Source organism: Artibeus jamaicensis, unplaced genomic scaffold, assembly GCF_021234435.1.
Source record: "Artibeus jamaicensis isolate MK-2021 breed Jamaican fruit bat unplaced genomic scaffold, CSHL_Jam_final contig_685, whole genome shotgun sequence".
NCBI lineage: Eukaryota > Metazoa > Chordata > Mammalia > Chiroptera > Phyllostomidae > Artibeus > Artibeus jamaicensis.
Genome location: NW_026521924.1, coordinates 10,589,674 through 10,610,231, shown reverse-complemented (window position 1 = coordinate 10,610,231; position 20,558 = coordinate 10,589,674). Strand labels below are relative to the sequence as shown.

General features: G+C 38.8%; 1 protein-coding gene across 4 annotated transcripts in view; it reads left to right on the top strand.

Annotated features, from left to right (window-relative positions):
• Positions 1-20,558, top strand: part of MCM8 (minichromosome maintenance 8 homologous recombination repair factor) — a 40,266-nt gene that overhangs the window by 9,216 nt on the left and 10,492 nt on the right. For all 4 annotated transcript variants that reach the window (XM_037147738.2, XM_037147736.2, XM_037147739.2 and 1 more), the window contains 9 exons: positions 3,086-3,171; positions 4,791-4,942; positions 5,158-5,353; positions 6,711-6,741; positions 7,272-7,412; positions 10,173-10,314; positions 17,271-17,466; positions 19,595-19,814; positions 20,125-20,334. In XM_037147738.2, coding sequence (XP_037003633.2) covers positions 3,086-3,171; positions 4,791-4,942; positions 5,158-5,353; positions 6,711-6,741; positions 7,272-7,412; positions 10,173-10,314; positions 17,271-17,466; positions 19,595-19,814; positions 20,125-20,334 — 1,374 coding nt within the window. The remainder of the gene's footprint in view (positions 1-3,085; positions 3,172-4,790; positions 4,943-5,157; positions 5,354-6,710; positions 6,742-7,271; positions 7,413-10,172; positions 10,315-17,270; positions 17,467-19,594; positions 19,815-20,124; positions 20,335-20,558) is intronic.

Genomic DNA, 20,558 nt, shown 5'->3' with positions numbered 1-20,558 from the left:
GTACTTCCAGTTTTTCACAATTACAGATGATGCTGTAGAGAACATTCTTGTACATACCTCCTTAGCAGAGGAATTTCTCAGTTACAGGATATGCTTACTTTCAACTTCATGAGGTGCCAATTTATACCCCTACTGGTAGTGGTAAGCAATTAGCATTTCTCAGTGTTTTTATTTACACTTGGTATTGTTAGGCTTTTTCGTTTGCTAGTCTGTTGTGTATAAAATGGTAATTCACTTTTCAATATTAGTTTGTATGGTTTTTGTTATAGTTGAGCATCTTCTCACATCTTTATTGGCTGTTCATTTTTATTCTTTACTGAATTTTCTGTTTATGGCTTCTATTCACTTTTCTGTTCATGCATTAGGTCCCTCCCCCCTTATCTTCAAGAGGTACACTCCGCAGCCCGCAGTGGCTGCCTGTAATGGCAGATAGTACTGAACCCTGTATATACTGTGTTTTTTCTGCACGTACATATCTTTTGACTTGAAGGAAGCACTTTACATCTTCTTTGGCATATCAGAATCGATAGCATCACTGCTCTTGCACCTCAACGCCGCTGTTAAGTAAGGGTTAGGAACACAAGCGCTGCAGATACTGTTAAAGTGGGTCTGATAATCCAGAGTGTGTACAGCGTGGAGAAGCTGGACAAAGGGATGAGTCATGTTCCGGGAGGGACAGAATGGGAGGGATTTCATCAGCCTCCTGAAAACGGCACAAAATTCAAAATTTACAAGTTGTTTATTTCTGAAATTTTTTTATTTAATATTTTCAGAGTGCAGTTAACTCTTGGTTATCTGCAGAAAGTGAAAGCACAGATAAAGGGAGACCGCTGTACTATTGATAGTTCTTTATGAATTCTAGATGCCTGTCATTGGTTATATATATTATAGATACTTTCTCCCAGTCTTTGGTTTGTTTTTTTTAACTTCGTGGTGTATTTTTTGTAGTATAGTTTTACATTTTGACGGGGTCAAATTGATCAGTGTTTTCCTTTATGACTTTTATGTTTTATGTCCTGCTTAAGAAGGCCTCACATAGGCATTGTAAATATATTTCGCACATTTTCTCCAAATACCTTTTAAAAATATTTTATTATTTTTAGGAAGAGGGGAAGGGGGAGAGAAAGAGAGGGAGAGAAACATTGATGTGAGAAACATCAATCAGTTGCCTCTTGCACATGTCCTGTCCAGGGATTGAACCTGCAACCCAGGCATGTGGTCTGACTAGGAATTGAACCAGTGACCTTTCGCTTTGCAGGGTGACACCCAATACACTGAGGCACACCAGTCAGGGCTTCTCCAAACTTCTAAGCCTTGTTTTTTGTATTTAGATCTTTCATGCATCTGGAAGTTAATTTTATCACTAGCAAAATGCTAAGGATCTAATTTTATTCTGTTAGTTTAAAAGTCATTTGTCACCAGTTATTAATTAAGCCCTCTGTTTATTTCTACTGATGGATAATGCTTCTTTTGTAGTACACTGTGTTCCAAGAGACATGTAATTTTCTTTTATATCTCTGGTCCTATATCAACTCCATATGATCTTACTTACATTGATCTTATTGAAACTTTTGATGAAGTAGTTGGATTTGCCATATCTATTCTTTTCCAAAATTGCCTTTACCATCTTTTGGACTTTAGTAAATTTAGCATTTATTATACTTCTACTCAAATTGAAATTTCTAAGACTTCTTTCTCTTGCAGGAAGAACAAGGTATGTTAGATTCAGCTACTGGTTCTGAATAATCAGTAGTGTTGATATATTGGTGTCATCTACTGTTTGTTTGGATTTAAGGTTCAGGCAATGCCTTAGTGCAGAGGCCAGAACTTAAATCCTCATACAAATCAGGTATTTTCTGTAAACTGTGTGGTCAGGGTATTTCTGTGCTCTTTTAAGATAGTGGGTAGTAATGTGGATTCATAAGATGAGTTGGTAGTGTGAAGAGGTCCCGTGTGTGTCTCAACTCCAGTGAACTGAAGTGACCAGAAAGATGGTTGTTCCAAGCAATCTGTTCCATTCTCTATTGCTGCAAAGCAAATCACCCTAGAACTTAGTAGCTCAAAAGAAAAATAATCATTTTATTATTTCTCGTGGTTTCTGTGGTCAGGAGTTTGAAAGAACTGCTTGGTTGGGTAGTTCTGGCTCTAAATCTCTCAAATAGTTGTAGTCAAATGGTGGCAGGGGCTGAAATAGCAAGGGGTGGTGTGGCCAGGGGCTCGCCAGGCATCGCTCCCTGTAGTTTTTCTCTGTGGGCTGCTTTTGGCTTCTCATACAACAGCTCAGGGCACATGGCTCACATGGCTGCTGTGAGTGCTTTAGGAGACAGCTCCAGCTGACAGGCAGAAACAGCTTTGCCTTTTGAGCTAGCCTCCAAAGTCAGGTGGTCTCACTTCTGTCATACTCTGTTGGTTACAAACCGAGTCAGAATCCTGTCCAGATTCCAAGAAGGGGAAATTAGACTCCATTTCTTGATGGGGGAGTGGCAATATTATAGAAAGACTCATGAGGAGATACTATGCAACCATGTTTGGAAAATAAAGTCTGCCACAATCTCTGAATTCATAAATGTACTTCAAAGTCCAATCAGCAAACAAGTGACGTTTGAAAACTTAAAACACAACTTGCTCATATGTTGAGGACTGCCTGTGTGTTATAATATATATTATTCTATACAAGCAGTGCAAAACGAGGCTAGATATGAGAGCTGGTGATTAAAGAAGACCCAGGAAAGGCTTCTGGAAAGGGGAAGACTGAGGCTGAGTATGTGGGACTGTAGGCAAGAGGCATTCAAGGAGCAGGGACTGCATGGGCACAAAGCAGGAACAGGGCTTAGGGTGAGAGGCACGTGAGGGGCCTTGCACACCCGCAGCAGAAGAATAAGAGCAGTGATCAAGAGGGACCAGCTGAAAAAGTACCTCAAAAGCTTGTGATACAGAATGAGTGCAGAAGGAAATAAGAAATCATTGCAGCTCTTACTGCATTTTACATTCTGAGAAATATTTTTAAAACAATGCAAATAAAACACTTTAACTTAAGATGTGACTACTTTATCACAAATCTGAATGTGAATAAATCTCATTACAGTGTCCTGAGCCTACATGTCGAGGGAAGTCTTTTACTGCTCTACGTAGCTCTCCTCTCACCGTGACGATGGACTGGCAGTCAATTAAGTAAGCAATCACACTGTTTACTAACAGACAGGGATTAGACGTCTCATACTGCCCAGAAAACCTATGATTTCCCAAATTATAGTGACTTTTATTTGTACACAGTGATAAAGTAGCTAATAAAAGGTTTGATTAGGAGTCAGTGTGGTGAAATAATCATTTATTCAAAACTTGTTCTCTTGGATTCCAAAAAGGATTTGATATGCAAGTATTATGTCCTTTTGCTGTTGAGAAATAGTTCATGTTATTTCTCATTTATCTGACTCAATGAACTGGATGAATGTAGATCATAATCAAAGCTGTATAATTCTATATGAGTTATGATCAAAATAATATTGATTTGAAAGTTTAAAATAAAAATAAAGAATTTCTTAGAAATGGGCATGTTTCATCTCATGTTTTCACTATCCATGAGGCATTCTACTATAGATTTTTTTTAAACTTTTTTTTCATAAGTCAGATTTTGTGTATGTGTGTTTAATACAATAGTTTATCCCATTTTTCTGACTATAGTTCCATAACTTCATCCTAAATGTAAAATAATGAGTAGTTTGAGGGTAGCGCGCTCTCCAGGAAACCTGGCTGAAACAGGAGGTAGTGGTCTTTAAAAAGTAGAATCTGGGGGAAAGTGAGGTGGATTGCTGACTCCTACCAAGCTTTGTCCTAGCTTTACCCCCTTCTGCCCTGTAAAAACCAAGACATAAGTAATAATTATTCACTATGCTGCGATAGTTACAAACACTGTATTTTATGAAAGGGGACGTGTGTAAGACTCCTGAGTGTGACCGTGTCCTGGTGAGTGCAGGTGCCTGGTTTGCAGCCCATGTCTATGGGACTTTGACCACTGAAGGGTGTGACAAGGGCTTCAGATGTGCTAGAAGGACCACAGTAGGATATATGCATAGAAGATTCAGGGTAACTTAATTATTTGAACAAAATCTCTTTGTTTTCAGGTAAAAACAGCAGAAAGAAAATGGGCTTAAATATTATAACTGTATTTTTCCCACTTTTTAAAGGAATTTCTTTGTCAATTACAGTTGACATACAATATTACATTCATTTCAGGTGTACAACATAGTGATTGGACACTTAGATGCCTTACGAAGCACTCATCCCAATAAGTCTAGCACTCATCCGACACCAGTATTTTCCTTGGATTTGAACAGTTTTCTTCTGATATTAGGAAATCACACCTAGGGGTATAAAACTTTGGCTCCCACTTTTCTGTATCTTTTTCCTTTATGCTGGACATCATTTTGTTTTGTCCATCAAATGGGAAACCCAAACTTTCCCATTTGCTGTTTTCTAAGATTTCAGTATCTTTTTTGTTGATGACATCTCTGCAACACCCTACAACTTGCCTTTACTCTTTTAGTGACTGTAATTTTGGTGGACAGTTGGGAGGGAGGATGACAAATGCGCACACTCATCTGCCATCCCATCCTTAACTGCAAGCTGCTAAAGTAATTTTAGATACTCCATTGAACTTTTCAAAATAACTTTTAAAAAACGAATTGGCCCTTTATCTAGCTCAGCACTATATGGACCCTGAATAGTTAATGTGTAAAAGAAACAACCCAGAGTCAATATGTGTTCTCACTGAAAATTGTTTCCCTTTTTAGAATCCAGGAGCTGATGTCTGACGATCAGCGAGAGGCAGGTCGGATCCCACGAACGATAGAATGTGAGCTTGTTCACGATCTTGTGGATAGCTGCGTTCCAGGAGACACGGTGACTATAACTGGAGTGGTCAAAGTCTCAAATGCCGAAGAAGGTGTGGTGTGATTCTTCTCTCAGTAATTTGTCAGCATTTGTCTTTTTTTAAAGCTACTTCCGAATCTCGGTTAATTAAGGGAGTGCCTTGTTTCTTACACAGGTGAAACAAAGTTTTATTTGTAGCTCATTGTGCCTTTCTTGTACATTCTACTTGAATCTGTGTAGGGAAAATGAAAATATTAATTATTACATTTCATACTTTGAAATTTACAGGTTCTCGAAATAAGAATGATAAGTGTATGTTCCTTTTGTACATTGAAGCAAATTCTGTTAGCAATAGCAAAGGACAGAAATCAAAGGCTTCTGAGGATGAGTGTAAGCATGGAATGTTGCTAGACTTCTCACTTAAAGAACTTTATGCCATTCAGGAGATTCAAGCTGAAGAAAACCTGTTCAAACTCATTGTCAAGTATGTATGAAGTTATCTGAAATTTTATTATGTGTTTGTTTGTTGGGATGTTTTTGGCTACATGTAACACAAAACTAGTCAAAATTGTTGCAAACTAGCATTCACAGGCCATATCAAGTTAACTGCTCATTTTTGTTTGACCCTACTAAGCATGATTTTTACATTTTTTAATGGCTGATAAAAAATCAAAAGGATATCTCATAACATGAAGAGTTATATGAAATTCAAGTTTTGCAGCCCATAAATAAACTTTTATTGGAGTACAGAATACTCCAGGGTTGAGACAGAACAAATGGCTCATAAATGCTTCCTGTTGGTCCTCTGCAGAAGAGTGTGCTGATCTCCAGTTTAAGCAACTAAGGAAAATGTACTTGCAAGTTCCTCAGCAGAAGAGTGATGGGACAGCGAAATCCCGAGTTATTTCAGTTAGTTGTATGTAGGTTTTGTGCTTTTTTTTTAACTTTTAAAAACGAAGAGAGTCACACAGAAATTGCATTCTGCATCTTTTATTTCCTTGTTATTGCCATGCAGTAGAGAAGAAGCAAAGTAGAGGCATTTTTACTTTAGCAGTTAAGAGCTTTTTTTTTATTTTAAAGATTTTATTTATTTATTTATTTATTTTGTAGGGAGGGAGAAAGAGAGAAACATCAGTGTGTGGTTGTCTCTCCTGTGCCTGCCCACTGGGGACCTGGCCTGCAACCCAGGCTTGTGCCCTGACTACTGGGAATCCAATTGGCGACCCTTTGTTTCTTTCGCAGGCTGGGACTCAATCAACCACTGAGCCACACCAGGCAGGGCAAGAGCTCTTTTTGGGAGATAAACCCAAATCAGAATCTTGCTTCAGCCACTTTATTTCCAGTGTGATCTGGAGCACGTTACCTAATTTCTTTTTCATTTTTATCTTAAAATGGAAATAATAATACTCATCTCAGAAGGATATTCTGAAAATTAAATGAGATTTTACTTAATATAATCAATAGTGCTGTTATTCTGTTACTTTTTGGACATTTCTTTGGATAATTTTGAAGAAATAGGGGAAAATGAGGCTGAATAATATGTGTATCTAAGAGAGATAAAGAACCGAGGTTTGAAACGTATTGTATTAGAAAATTGATCTAGGCTTTGGGCACTAGGCTTTGCAGATAACTAGCCTCGCACTTATCTTCAAAGGACTGAAATAACTTTAGGACTGTATAAATGTAACTACTCCTTAACTGTTAAGGAGTTGAAATTACATTCAGCCCTTTGAAGGCAACTGCAAGGCTGATGTGGCCCCGGGTGTAAACGAGTTTGCAACCCCTGTTCTAATAGATCAGTGAAGTGGAAGTGAGAATTCATGCTGTCTTCTGTTTTTCAGCTCGCTTTGCCCTGTCATTTTTGGCCATGAAGTAAGTACTTTCTTCATCTTTGCTCAAAGTATATAAAGTTGGCAACATAAAGACTTTATAAAAAATAGCTAGTTTCTGTTGGCCACTTAATTGTTCATTTAATATGAATCGTTATTCTCTATAAATGAGTGATATGACAGGCAAACTACAGCCCCCTGTAGGAGAAAGCCGCTTACCAACTAGAGTTAATAGGAACGGGCTTCTAAACTGACTCTGGACCTGAAACATTAAAGCAGAAACGAACAAATAGTCCTTAGTTTTATGTAGAAATGATTAGTGCCTTGCAGGGTAGCTTTTCACTTAGCAAGTTTTAAGATACCGCTCTGATTTTATGTGCTTTCTAGTTTTTGCTTTTTAATAATTTACCTTATAGTGTTTTATATGATTAGACTTGCTTTTCTTAGGAAAAAAGTTCAATCATGCTTTAAAAGGAAACCCCCAAACAAATAAATGTTGTAAAATAAAAGGAGTAGCATCCTGTTGGTAGTCATCTTTATGTTTTACTCACTTTCCCTTCTTTCACACTTGAGCTTGTTAAAGCAGGTTTGGCATTAGCCCTGTTTGGAGGAAGCCAGAAATATGCAGACGACAAAAACAGAATTCCCATTCGGGGAGACCCGCATGTCCTTGTTGTTGGAGATCCAGGCTTGGGAAAGAGTCAGATGCTACAGGTAGGAAATAATCACTTAGTATTCGACCTTTTGCTTATCGAACACATGAATAATCTACAAATGAATGTGCTCAAAGCATGTAGTGTTTGTGTTCTAGAGGATATACTTTGTCTGGTGGTGTAAGTGAATTGGGCTTTGTGTGAGTAATATACAACTTGTATCTGACCATCTTTTCAAATTGAGCCAGTCCTCTGTTGCACAGGTTGCATAGGTATGTTGGTCTATTGAGGTGTCAACTGTGTGAAACATAAGCCATTTCCCTAACCCCTTTGTTTTGTAACCAGCATTGCTCTGCTAGTCTTTACTGCAGCCTCACCTGTGGACATAATAGTTTAAGAAAGTAAAGCGGAGTCACCCACTGTCACTTCACACAGCTACATACACAGTGTATTGGGCTTTAAAAATAATCAGATAAAGGGTAAGAGCTCTGTTGGAATTCATTTCAGTTGTTTCTGAATCCAAAGCAAGGCAGCTTCTATGACCAGTCTGCTGCTGGTCCCCAAGAAATTTCTGCCTCTGTAAATCAGAGTCTAGTGGTCCTCTCTTCAAGAGCTTATCATGACCCAAGGTACTGCTTGGTGGAATGCTTGTGGTTTCCTTGGAGTGACACCTGGTAAGCTAGCCATAATGTCCTTTCTAAGAATGTCCCTGTCCTGCATTCATATTCCATGCCTTGTGGAGGAAAATGCGACTAGACCAGAGGCTCCCTGGCACTTTGGTAAATTGTAGTCCCGTGACTACTGAATCTTTGTCCAGGGATTGGGAACCCTGGCTTCATACTAGAATCACCTTTGGAGCTTTTTGGAAATACTGTGGCCTGCCCCAGGCCAACTGAGTTAAGAGTCTCTGGGTTAGGGTCCTGTTATCTGGACATGTATAATCCTCCACAAATGATTCTGATGTGCAGCTCGGATGGAGAACGGCTTCGATCTGGTCATTAAACCCACTGCCCTTCATGTCAGATGATTATTTCTTGTGGCCAAGTGTTAAGCCAGTCATTTTAATTTTTACTCTGACATCCATATTTTGTTCCTTTTGACTAACTGGGCCTAAATTAAAAAAATTCTCTACTGAGCCCTTGGCAGCCTGACACAGGGTACCTAGCCAGAATATGGATTCGAAAGGGACACATGACATATGGGAGTCTAAGTTGTTACACTCTCTTTTCTATCTTTTATAGCATTGTGTGTGTGCTACACAGAATTTTGAATTAGCATATTATATGTGGAAGCCTGGTTTAACCTCCACGGTGTCCGATCATCTCTATAAATCCTTTAATTTCTACATTTTGTTTACAGTATATAAAGTATTATTTTCTCTCTTCTTTTTAGTTTACCAAATATGTCTTGGCAGATAATATTTCTAACATACATTAAATGGCACTTAAAATGTTTTAATACCAAGAAATGACATTGGTAGTTTTTTGTGTTTTTTAGACCTGGGAATAATAACTTTAAAACCCCTGGCTCATCCTGGCCAGTGTGGCTCAGTTGGTTGGAGCGTTGTCCTGTAACTGAAAGGTTGTAGGTTCAATTCCCGGTCAGAGTACATCCTAGGTTGCAAGTTTGATTCTCCCATCCTAGCACGTGCAATGTCCAGTCCAGGCGTGTATGGGAGGCAACCAATCGATGGCTTCTCTTTTGCATCAATGTTTCTGTCTTTTCCTTCCTCTCGCTCTCAAAGCAGTGAAAAAATAATGTCCCTGGGTGAGGGTAAGGAAAAAAACCCTGAAAACAAAACAAAACAAAAAAAGCACTGGCTCAATTTAAAAACAGGAGTTGTAATATTAGTGGAAATTAAGTGCTGTAAATAATGGAGGGTGTTTCGTATAAATCTGCTAGTCCCACTAAGCCAGGGTTTTTAAAAGTCAGGCTAACACTAACAGTTATGAGTCAGTTACTTTGTATTTCAATCTCCTTTTGTTCTGACCATTTAGTAAACCATTGTACTCTAAGACTAACAAATAAGGAATTATAAGTAACAAAAATAATTATAGCTGTTTGTAAGTTAGGCACCACAGGGTCCCTTGGGTCCTTATGGTGCCTAGTGGCACAAGTCCAGATCACACTGACGCAGATAACGCTGTGAGCGCTGTCTCCTGAAGTTGTGCAGTACGTAGCCATGTATGGTGGCTGTGCCCTAGGCACTTACTGTGTGCCAGGTACCAGGTGAAGCTCCTTCCATCCATGATCTCATTTATTCCTCAGGACGTTATGTGATGAAACGTAAGGAAGCTGAAACTCAGAGAGGTCCGAGAGCCACACAGCCAGTACATGTAGAGCCAGGGATAAAGCAGGCCTGCCTGACTAGAGGCCCTTGTTTTTAACTGCTGTGCTAGTTGATGAGTCTTCATCTGCCGTAGATTATCTACTCAGAAGGCAAGCATTGTTGAGCCATTTTATTGCTTGATGTTTAAAGAAATATTAGAGACTTGAAGTTAAAATTGGTACTCACATTTTTGCTGTTTGAACTTGAACACGAAGCATGAAATGGGGTTGTGTAGAGTATTCTCATGACCACAGACACCGGAGTCAGGCAGCCTGGGTTTGACTGAATCCTGACTTCACACCTTTGCAGGTGTGGGTTCCTGCATCAGGACATAGGGATGTAGTAATACCTTTCTCTGGCCAGGAGGGTGAAAATGATAGTCTAAAGCTCTTAGAAGACTACCTGGCATATAGGTAACATTTGTGAGCAATTGCTATTAGCTATTATTTCCCTTTACTTTGGGTGATTCTCTTCAGTTTTTCATTTCCTCAGGCAGTATGCAGTGTCGCTCCACGTGGTGTGTACGTTTGTGGTAACACCACGACCACCTCTGGTTTGACTGTAACTCTCTCAAAGGACAGTTCCTCAGGAGATTTTGCTTTGGAAGCTGGTGCCCTGGTACTTGGTGATCAAGGTAAGAGACCAAAGATGATGATGATAATTCTGGGCTTTCTAAAAAATGTCTTTTCCTTTTCAGTCAGTTTCTTTATATCCTGTTCAAGCGGCATTTGGACAGCACTATCCCAACCAGTGAGTTGAGAATGAGTGCCAGAAAAATTAACTAGAAATACAGTACTATCTTTTTTATTATGTCGATACTGTAGAATTAGAACTGGTACTTAATGTCACTCATATTCAGAATCTTGCAGCAGATAGTTACATGTAAAAATTAAAAGTCAGGTTAAAGAGGTATAGCTCCCAACACTTCTCATTTCATAACACACATCACATTTGTGGTTTGTTTCAAGGCCTGTTTTAAACCTTTACAGGGTTGGGTGGGATTGGGGATCTTGTTGACTACCACATTCCTATTGCCTAGTATATAGGTGCACAGTTAAGCGTTGTTGAATGCATAACTATTAGCTCAGAATAGTTCCAGATGCCTTGGAACTAAAAAGTGAATGTTATCCTTTGCTCTCAGAGGACTTGCAGTAAGAGTTTAGAGCTGTTACCTTAAAATTAGAAGTTTTGCTGTATTTTAACCCATCTCATTAGGGTTTTTGTTGTTGTTTTCAGTATTTGACTGATAATTTATAACAAATCCAGTTAGAGGACTCAACATGAACAAATCTTCAACCGAGCTTTGTTACCTAAATTTTTGTGATGCTTTAAACCCTGTTGGAAAAACATGTTCCTATGCATTTGTCAGGCTGTGCCCAGATTCCAGTCCATTTAAAGTCATTCGTCCCTTCTGGTTTGCCAGTGACCTCCACATTTCTGAGTCTGGTACCCAGGCCATGTTTGACAGAGCTGGTCGCTGCCCCTCCATGGCTTTGTTTCCAGGACTCTACGCTCTTCTGGTTTTCCTCTTTCTCCAGCCACCTTTCCTTCTCAGTCTTTACTTGTTCATCTCTCCAGTCTCTTAACTGGTTGGCACCTCAAAGTGCTTAGTTTTTGTTCTGTTTTTCTTCTTGATCTATATTTATCTTCATGATGACCTTACTCTAGTCTCATAGCTTTACTTCCTAAATGCTGAAAATTTCCAAATTTATATTTCTTCTTTAAACTCCAGGCACAAATTTCTTATTGTCTGTGCAGTGTCTCTATGACTCTCTCGATCTTAACATGTCCAAAACCAAAATCCTGATCTTTCCCTTCAAATATATTCTTTTTATAATCTTTCCCAATTCAGTAAATGACAGTTCCATTCTCTTTGCTCAAGTCACAAAATGTAGAGTCATCCTCGACTTTTCCTCATATCCCACATCCAGTTTGTCAGCAAATCTTGTTGGCTCTACCTTGCAAATTCAGCTGACTCTTGAATAACATGGTTTGAACTGCAGGAGTTCACTTACATGTGGATTTTTTTCTTTTCTTTTTTTAATATTTTGTTTATGCTATTACAGTCGTCTCAATATTCCCTCTTTGCCCCCCTCTGCCAGTCACATGTAGCTTTTTCCATTAAATATATAGTACTATAAATGTTTTTTCTAAGTTTATTGTAAGAATACAATATATAATACATATTATACACAAAAGATGTTAACCAACTATTTATGTTATTGATTAGGTCAACAGCAGGCTACTAGCAGTTAAATTTGGGGGGAGTCAAAAGTCATATGTGGATTTCTGACTGACATGGGGGTCCAGCACCCTTATCCCTGTGTTCAAGGATGAACTACATATCCAGTATCCAACCCCTTCTCTGCTGCTGCTGCCGTGATCTCTCACAGGCATTAGTACTGTGATCTCCTCTTGGGATGCCTGTGAGCACCCTTGTCCTTCCTGTTCTTAACAAGGCAGAGCAATACCGTTAAAACTTAAATAAATCATTTTCTTCTTCTGTTCAAAACCATCCAGTGGCTCCCTGTCTCAGTGAAAGCCCAAGTATTGATAGTAGCCCAGGGCCATTCACATTCTGGCTTTTCCTCACCTCTTCTGCCTCATTACCTCTCATTTCCTCTGCTCCAGCCACAGTGGCCTCCTTGCTTTCATCACGACCATCATCAACCCACCAAGCACATCACAGTCTTGCATCAGGACCTTTGTCTTTGCTCCTCTTTGCGTGGAATGATCTTACATCAGATATGTCTGCAAGGCTTATTCTGTTTCTTCTCCCAAATTTTTGCTCAGATGTTGCCACCTCAACAAGGCCTTCCCTATACATGACATTTTCAGTTATAACCCCCATCCCCAACAGCAGATTCTTCTTACCCTACTCTGCCTTTTCTTTCTATAGCGCCTAGTACCTTCTAATATATGGTTTGCTTTTTTTTTTTCCTCCCTGTTTATTTATTTATTTATTTTTTAATTTATTTTTTTTTAATTTTATTTAGTTATTTTTCAAGTACAGTTTTTTGTCTTTTTCATAGCTCCCTGCCCCTGCCCCCACCTCCCTCCCATTTCCTCTTTTAATAGTCTGCCTCTCTACACCAAGTGGAATGTAAGCCTCACAGGGGCAGAGAATTTTGTGTTTTTAGTGCTATATCCCACATGACTAGAACAAAGTATGGATTTGATAAATATCTGCTCATTAGAAGTGATAATATTTTTATTCAGTTACCAGGTGAAGAAACTAATAAATAAGAATAGCATACTCATTGTGAAACTGTCAAACTTTTCATTAATTAGAAGTTGTAGCCCTGGCTGGTGTAGCTCAGTGGATTGAGCACGGGCCTGAGAACCAAAGAATCACGGTTTGATTCCCAGTCGGGGCACATACCTGGGTTGCAGGCCAGTTCCCAGCAGGGGACTCATGAGAGGCAACCACACATTGATATTTCTCTCCCTCTCTCCTTCCCTTCCCCTCTAAAGATAAATAAATAAAAGTCCTCTCAGGTGTGGGTTCCTGCATCAGGACATGGGGATGTAGTAATACCTTCCTCTTGCCAGGATGGTGAAAATTATAGGCTAAAGCTCTTAGAAGACTACCTGGCATATTGCCCTGACTGGGAATCGAACCGCGATTCTTTGGTTTGCAGGCCCACACTCAATCCACTGAGCTACACCAGCCAGGGCTAATAAAATGTTTTGTTGTTTTTTTTAAGAAGTTGTAGGTGATTTGGAATTTAGCTATACAGATAGCCAATGGGATTTAAGACGTGGAGTGGTAAAAGCCAACTGCCTTTTCTTCCAAATACAGATAAGCCAACACTGTTGGTAAAAGTCACACAGTTAAAATACAAAGGAATGTTAGCGGAGCGTGGGTCCTAAAAACAAATACAGAGTCCTGCTCACACCTTTACTGAACACTTACAGGGAAAAAAAGGAGAAATAGGGCTGTTTTGTATTTCCCTTCTCCAGTATCTGATGAAATTACCAAAAAAATAGTTTTTTTTAAAAAAGCAACAAGATATATCAATTGTAGCCAAAGAAAAGAGAGTTTAAAATTTTCAAGGTTTAAACCTAATGCTTTAAAACCAGGATCAGCAACTTTAGTCCACAGGTCAGTTCAGCCTTCAGCCTCTTTTAGTATAGTCCATAAGCAAAAAAATTGTTTCTATATTTTTAAAGTATTAATAAAGAGCAACTAAAAAACCAAGAATATGTAACAGGCTCGCAAAATGTGACATATTTACATCTGCCCCTGTAGAGAAAAAGTTTACCCACTCCTGCTTTAAAAACTTTGAAAAGTATCAGTGAAAGTAGTAACTTGACTTTGTCTTTACACTGTCCCCACTCCTGAGGAACTGAAATAGTAATCATGAGAGTTTCCAGTAATACTGTAAGTTCCAGAGAGAGATGACCTCTGAGCTGGCATGCTTACTTGCTCATAGAGTTTTAACTTGCTCAAGAGAGGTTTAACCACAGCAACACCCTCTGGACATGAGCACCTAGCAGGTTGCACATATATGGGGAAAAATAGTACAAGGTAATAATGTTTGGGAGTGATTTCCCTGCAGTTGCACAGTCACTACTTGGTATCGCTGGGAACTGTACTCTAACCTTCTGACTTTAGAGCCCATGGTTTTCTTTTCAAATTACACTGCCCTAAGAAACCCAAATTATGAGTCTCCAAAAGCCCAGCTCAAAAATCACCTTTTTCTTAAAACCTTTCCAGATTTCCCTTCCTCTTTTAACTTTCTATCATCTCCAGAAAACTCATATTGTAAATTATGGGTATCTTTTATAGTTGTTGAAGTATACTCTCTTAAATATGCATACACTATATTTTGCTGTATATAATGCACTCCCGTGTGTAATGAGCACCCACATTTTTGGCCCAAACTTTCAAGAAAAAAATTTTTTGTTTTAATTTTTTAAATTCAATTATTTATTTATTTATTTATATTTAGATACATTTTTTTTTTTGTATTATAAAGGAATTTTAGGGCCCTGGCTGGTGTAACTCAGTGGACTGAGCACAGGCCTGCGAAACAGAATTGCGGTTTGATTCCCAGTCAGGGCACATGCCTGGGTTGCAGGCTGGTTCCCTGCAGGCAAGTTCCCAGCAGGGGATGCACAAAAGGCAACCATACATTGATGTTTCTCTCCCTCTCTCCTTTCCCTCTAAAGATAAATAAATAATAATTTTAAAAAAGGGGAATTTTAGCATTTATTTTTGAACATAATGTCGTACAAGAAACTTCATGTAACAAATAATTACAAAACACAAGAACAGATATATGGTATAAGACATTTTATGTACTGGTAACAAAATATATGATATTTACACATCATAGAAGGCCAAGAACTCTCCATCACTGTCAATATCAGAAGTACCATCTTCTTCAATTTCTACATTACTGGTGTCTTCTGAAGAGTCACTTTCCTCATCCTGGTAAATTTCGTCATCCTCACTTCCATCCATAGCATTGCTGATGCCACATTTTTTAAACGATTTCACAACCACTTGCTTCTTGACACTGTTCCACGATCTTAGGGTCCAATCACAAACCTGGGCGACTGATGCTTCCTTGCTCGTGCCTGTAGGTAGTAAATCATTACCAGCTGACTGCATCCAAGACGTCCACTCCTTCTTCATTAGGTCCTTAAAGAGCTTGTTTACTGACACATGAAGAGGTTGTAGTTGGCTGGTTAGTCCACCAGGTATCACAGCAAGTTGGGTGTTCAAGTGCACTGCAGTTGCTTTCACACTGTGTGTAACATGGGCTTTGAAGTGATCAAGAACAAGCAAAGCTGGTTTTTTAAGTACTCCTCCAGGCCTTCGTGACCAGACTTTGTTAAACCAGATTTTCATGCCTTCTTCATTCATCCATCCTTTTTCATGTATGTGGACAGTAACTCCACTTGGAATCTTTTCTTTCAGAAATGTCTTTCTTTTAAAGATGACCATGGGTGGTAGCTTTGTCCCGTCTGCACAGCAGGCTAGAACCACAGTAAAATGTGTTTTCTGATGACCACTAGTTTTAACAGCCACGGTCTTTGTTCCTTTGACGTCCTCAGTTCTGCTGGATGGCACATCAAATGGGAATGGGATCTCATCCATATTGGCCATTTGGGACAGCTCAAAGTTAAAAGTTTTTCGAAGATTGATAACATAAGAATGAAATTTTAAAACTTGCTTCTTATATGCTGCTGGAAGTTTCGGGGCAGGTTTTGTCTGTGTTCTCATGCCCAAACCTTCTCTCTTCATAAAGTTAAAGCACCATTTAGGTGTTCCTGAGAAATCATCAATGTTTTTTTCTCGTGCAATCCTTTTACCTTCTTCTTGTATCATCTTGGTCGAAACAGAGATTCCGGTTTGACGCTGCTCCAGAACCCAGGTCCTCACCTGCAGCTCCACCTCTGGCCACTTTGGAGGTGTCCCTCGCATTGCCTTCTTCTGTCTTGGCATCTGCAGAAGCTTTTCTTCCTGTTGCCTCCACAGTCTGATGACACTCTCTGTGGGAGGAGGTCCAAAGTGTCTCTCGGCAGCTCTGTTGCCATGCTTCTTAGCATATTTAATAACTTTTAGTTTAAAGCTTGCGGTGTACGAAAACCGTTTTGACATTTTCCCAGGGATTCTCCAGTAATTTCTCCCACCTACAGTGTATGAAAACAAATCTCACACTGTTCACCCAATAGTAATAAAGTTGGCACCAGCTATCTTATCAAGTAGATCACAATTGGAATCGTCTGTCTTACTCTGGATGAGAATATGTTGCTCTTTGTTTCATTTCACTGAATCATTGGCTGAAACTGCTTTTGTTGCAACTTTGTCGTAAGTTCAACAAAACCACTGATCATATTCCAGGGTATTATTTTGCACATAGATATCATTATTGCTTTCTAGAGTTAACACTTTTAATGCATAAGCATAAATAAAAGAATTAAAAACATTTATATGGACACAGAATTAGTACCTCCCATGTACAATTCACATCCTTATTTTTCCCTCAAAAAATTTGAGCAAAAAAAGTGCATACTATACATAGCAAAATATGGTATCTTATCTCATCTGTTTAGATTTTGCCTTTAAGTGTTTTTAAGGGTCACTTTCATATGTTCTTAAGTTTTGTAACCCTCACAACATAGTTCTGTCCCTGTGGAAAATGTTGAATGAGTAAATATCACATAAAAGTTAGTTAAATAAGCCCCTGCTGGTGTGGTTCGGTTGGCTGGGCATTGTTCCGTAGACTGAAAGGTCTGCTGTTCGATTTCCGGGCAGGGCACACGCCTGGGTTACATGTTCAGTCCCCAGTTGGGGTGCGTACAGAGGCAGCCAATTGATGTTTCTCTTTCACGTTGATGTTTCTCTCCTTCCCTTCACCTCTCTCTAAAATAAAAAATAAAATAAAATTTATTTTAAAAAGTTAGATGTTTTATTTGCAATAAAATAATCAGAAGTTCTCTACTGTATGAAATGTTATCATTTTAACTGCTGAAAACAATGGAGATATCGCTTATTGTGGGATAATTTCCACTCCATAAGATTTAGAACTTGACCAAAGGACAGTTTTTTTCTGTACTGTTTTACTGTGATTATAGGTATTTGTGGAATAGATGAATTTGATAAAATGGGAAGTCAACATCAAGCCTTGTTAGAAGCCATGGAACAGCAAAGTATTAGTCTTGCAAAGGCTGGCATGGTTTGTAGCCTCCCTGCAAGAACTTCCATTATTGCGGCTGCAAACCCAGTTGGAGGACATTACAATAAAGCCAAAACAGTTTCTGAGAACTTAAAGTAAGTCTCTTCAAACATTTATATCTTTAGTATCCTGAATCCCTGTAAGGCAATACGAAAAAGATAAACTAAGGGTATAATGGGTAGTTCACAGACATTACAAGTTTCCAGTAAATGTATAAAAATGTGTTTGAACACTATAAATTAAAACAATGAAGTACTATTGATATCATCCAGAGGCAAGCATTTTAAATATTAATAACTATTATTGGCAAAGGGATGGAGGATTTAACATTTGGAAGGACAAGTTGGCATGTTTATCGCTATTGTAAATGTACACATTTTGTTCGTTCCTGCCAGTTCTCTTAGGAACTGCACTCACAAAAAACAGTCACACAGGTGCACAAAAATGTTTCCAGGGTGAGTGTTACAGCACTGTTTATCACTGACAAAGACTGGAAACAGCTTAAAATGTTCATCTGGAGGGAACTGGTTAAACTGTGTGGTAAGATTGTGCAGTGGAAAAGAGCTTTGTAAATCCTGACAGGAGAGCACGTCTGTGCTTCACTGTTGAGTGAAAAGAACACATGCTGTACCCGTGTGTGTGCTATGATCCCACTTTTTTCCAAAAACAATGTTTATAGCTGTATGTATATGTGCTTTCTCTTCTATTTTGTCCCACAGATTGCACAAAATGAATGGGATGGGGAAAATAAACTTAAGTGATACAAAAGGAGAAAAAGACAAAAGAATGCCTCAGATGAAAAACTGGAACCTTTAATTTCTGTGGGGGGAAAAAAGCTAATTTTCTAATGTTTATTAATGTAGTTATTCTAACATAGAAATGGTACAGGGTAAAATACAAAATTGTACTTTGAGATTCTGGGTATTTTTGCATCAGCATCACCACCAACAGTCAATTTATTAGTTTTTCTTAGTAAAATGGCAAAGGGCTATATTGGAAAGATCAGAAGGATGCTGAAGGACCCAGGGGACATAGATTCTGGACTTTAGTGGTACCACGAGCCTGCTTTGGGGTGTTGGTCAAATTTGCCAATCACTCTAGACTTCAGTCTTCTTGTCTCAGAGGAGTTATCTGATTAGTGGGTTCAGAGATGATTAAATGGAATACTGTATTTTTATTAGTGACTAATTAGATGCTTCTTTAAGAAAAAAATGGGCTTTTTGCTTCTAAATGGACATAAATGCTTTGAGAGACTCAGTGTGTTTGTGAGGCAATGGATATAAAAGATTAAGAATGCAATTAGATACTTCTGATATATCATGCAGCATTCTAGCATTAAAAATTCAAAGATCCTACATCATAGGGCGTGATATAGAACACAGAGAAGAATTCAGTGGTTTGGCTGGTAAGAAAGGGCCATGTCCTCAACCTACCAAAAGATGGTACAGATGAGGGGCAACCCCAAAAACCTGGAATTTATTTATAAAAGAATGTGTATTTAGTCTTACATGTTTAAACTTCAGTCAGCTTCAAAGTATTTTCCATTTGATGCAATACACCTATCAAGACATTTTTTTCATCTGCTGAAAACAGTTTTGGAACTCGTCAATTTTGATGCCTTTTAAGTGCTTCTGCTGTTTTTTGTTTTACCTCTTCCAAATCAGCTAAATGTTTCCCTTTGAGGACATTTTTCATCCAGGGGGGAGGAAAGTTGCTTGGGGTGAGATCGGATGAATAGGGAGGGTGGGGCACAGGGATCATACCATTTTTGGTCAAAAACTGTGAAACACTCAGCACTGTATGGGCAGGTGCACTTGTAAATCATCCATCATAAAATGGGCACATGTGTTGAGTCTGCCAAAAAAAAATTCACTGAAGCCAGATGCACCCTCTCACAACAACACCAGCTGGTACACTGATACAGATGGGTTCCTGGAACACTCACCTAGCAGGGGAAGCTTATACTACAAGGGGCCGGCCTGCCTTCCAGAAGATAATTCAGTTTTGGGGGGGGTGTCCCCTCGTGTAAGGCTGTGCACATGTTGAAGGGTGTATGGCTTGATGTCTGTGGAGTTGGCGGGTATGTTATTCAAAAACTGTTGCTTGCTTCTGTAGCCTAAACTTTTTTAAAGTTCTACGTGCAACTTGAGTAATAAATGAGTTTTCTAGGTTTTCAGTTTGTTTTTACCCCAATCATTGTTTCTTCTTTTCATGCCTCTTTAGAATGGGGAGTGCCCTGCTATCCAGATTTGATTTGGTCTTTATCCTGTTAGACACCCCCAATGAGGACCATGATCACTTACTCTCTGAACATGTAATTGCAATAAGAGCTGGAAAGCAGAGAACTGTTACCAGTGCCACAGTAACTCGTCTGTATAGTCAAGATTCAAATACTTCTATACTTGAAGTGGTTTCTGATAAACCATTATCAGAAAGACTAAAGGTACAAAGGTTTCTTCTTAATCATTCAGTTCACTTCTGTTTGATTGTCAGAGTTCAGTGTGTTGCATATTGTAGAGCAGTAGTATATAAACTTTCATACCACACCTTTTTCATTATAATACAATATTAGGGTTTATGTAAATTTCATTTGAATTAATCTATATTAACTAGACCAAGAGCTAGAACTACAGTGTGTTTGGCTTACTTGAGAGTCTTTTTGAATTTTATATTTATCTACACAAGTTATTTTAACTGAAAGATTTTAGTTGCTACTTATCCTTGTATTCTTGGGCCTTTTTATCATGTGTCAGGTGGTTCCTGGAGAAACAATAGATCCAATTCCCCACCAGCTATTGAGAAAGTACATTGGTTATGCTCGTCAGTATGTCTATCCGAGGTTATCTGTGGAAGCTGCTCAAATTCTTCAAGACTTTTACCTTCAGCTCCGTAAACAAAGCCAGCGATTAAATAGCTCACCAATCACTACTAGGCAGCTGGAATCTTTGATTCGATTAACAGAGGTTTGTTTTTAAGTTGATATTTTCTTAGCTTAAGAAAGGCTATGTAGGCCCTGGCCGGGTAGTTGGTTAAGAGTGTTGTTCTGATACACCCGGGTTGTGGGTTCCGTCCCTGGTCTGGGCACATACAAGAATCAACCAATGAATGCATAAATGAGTGGAAGAACAAGTAAATGTCCCTCTCTCTCTCTAAAATCAATAAATAAAATAAGAGAACAGAGGAGTAA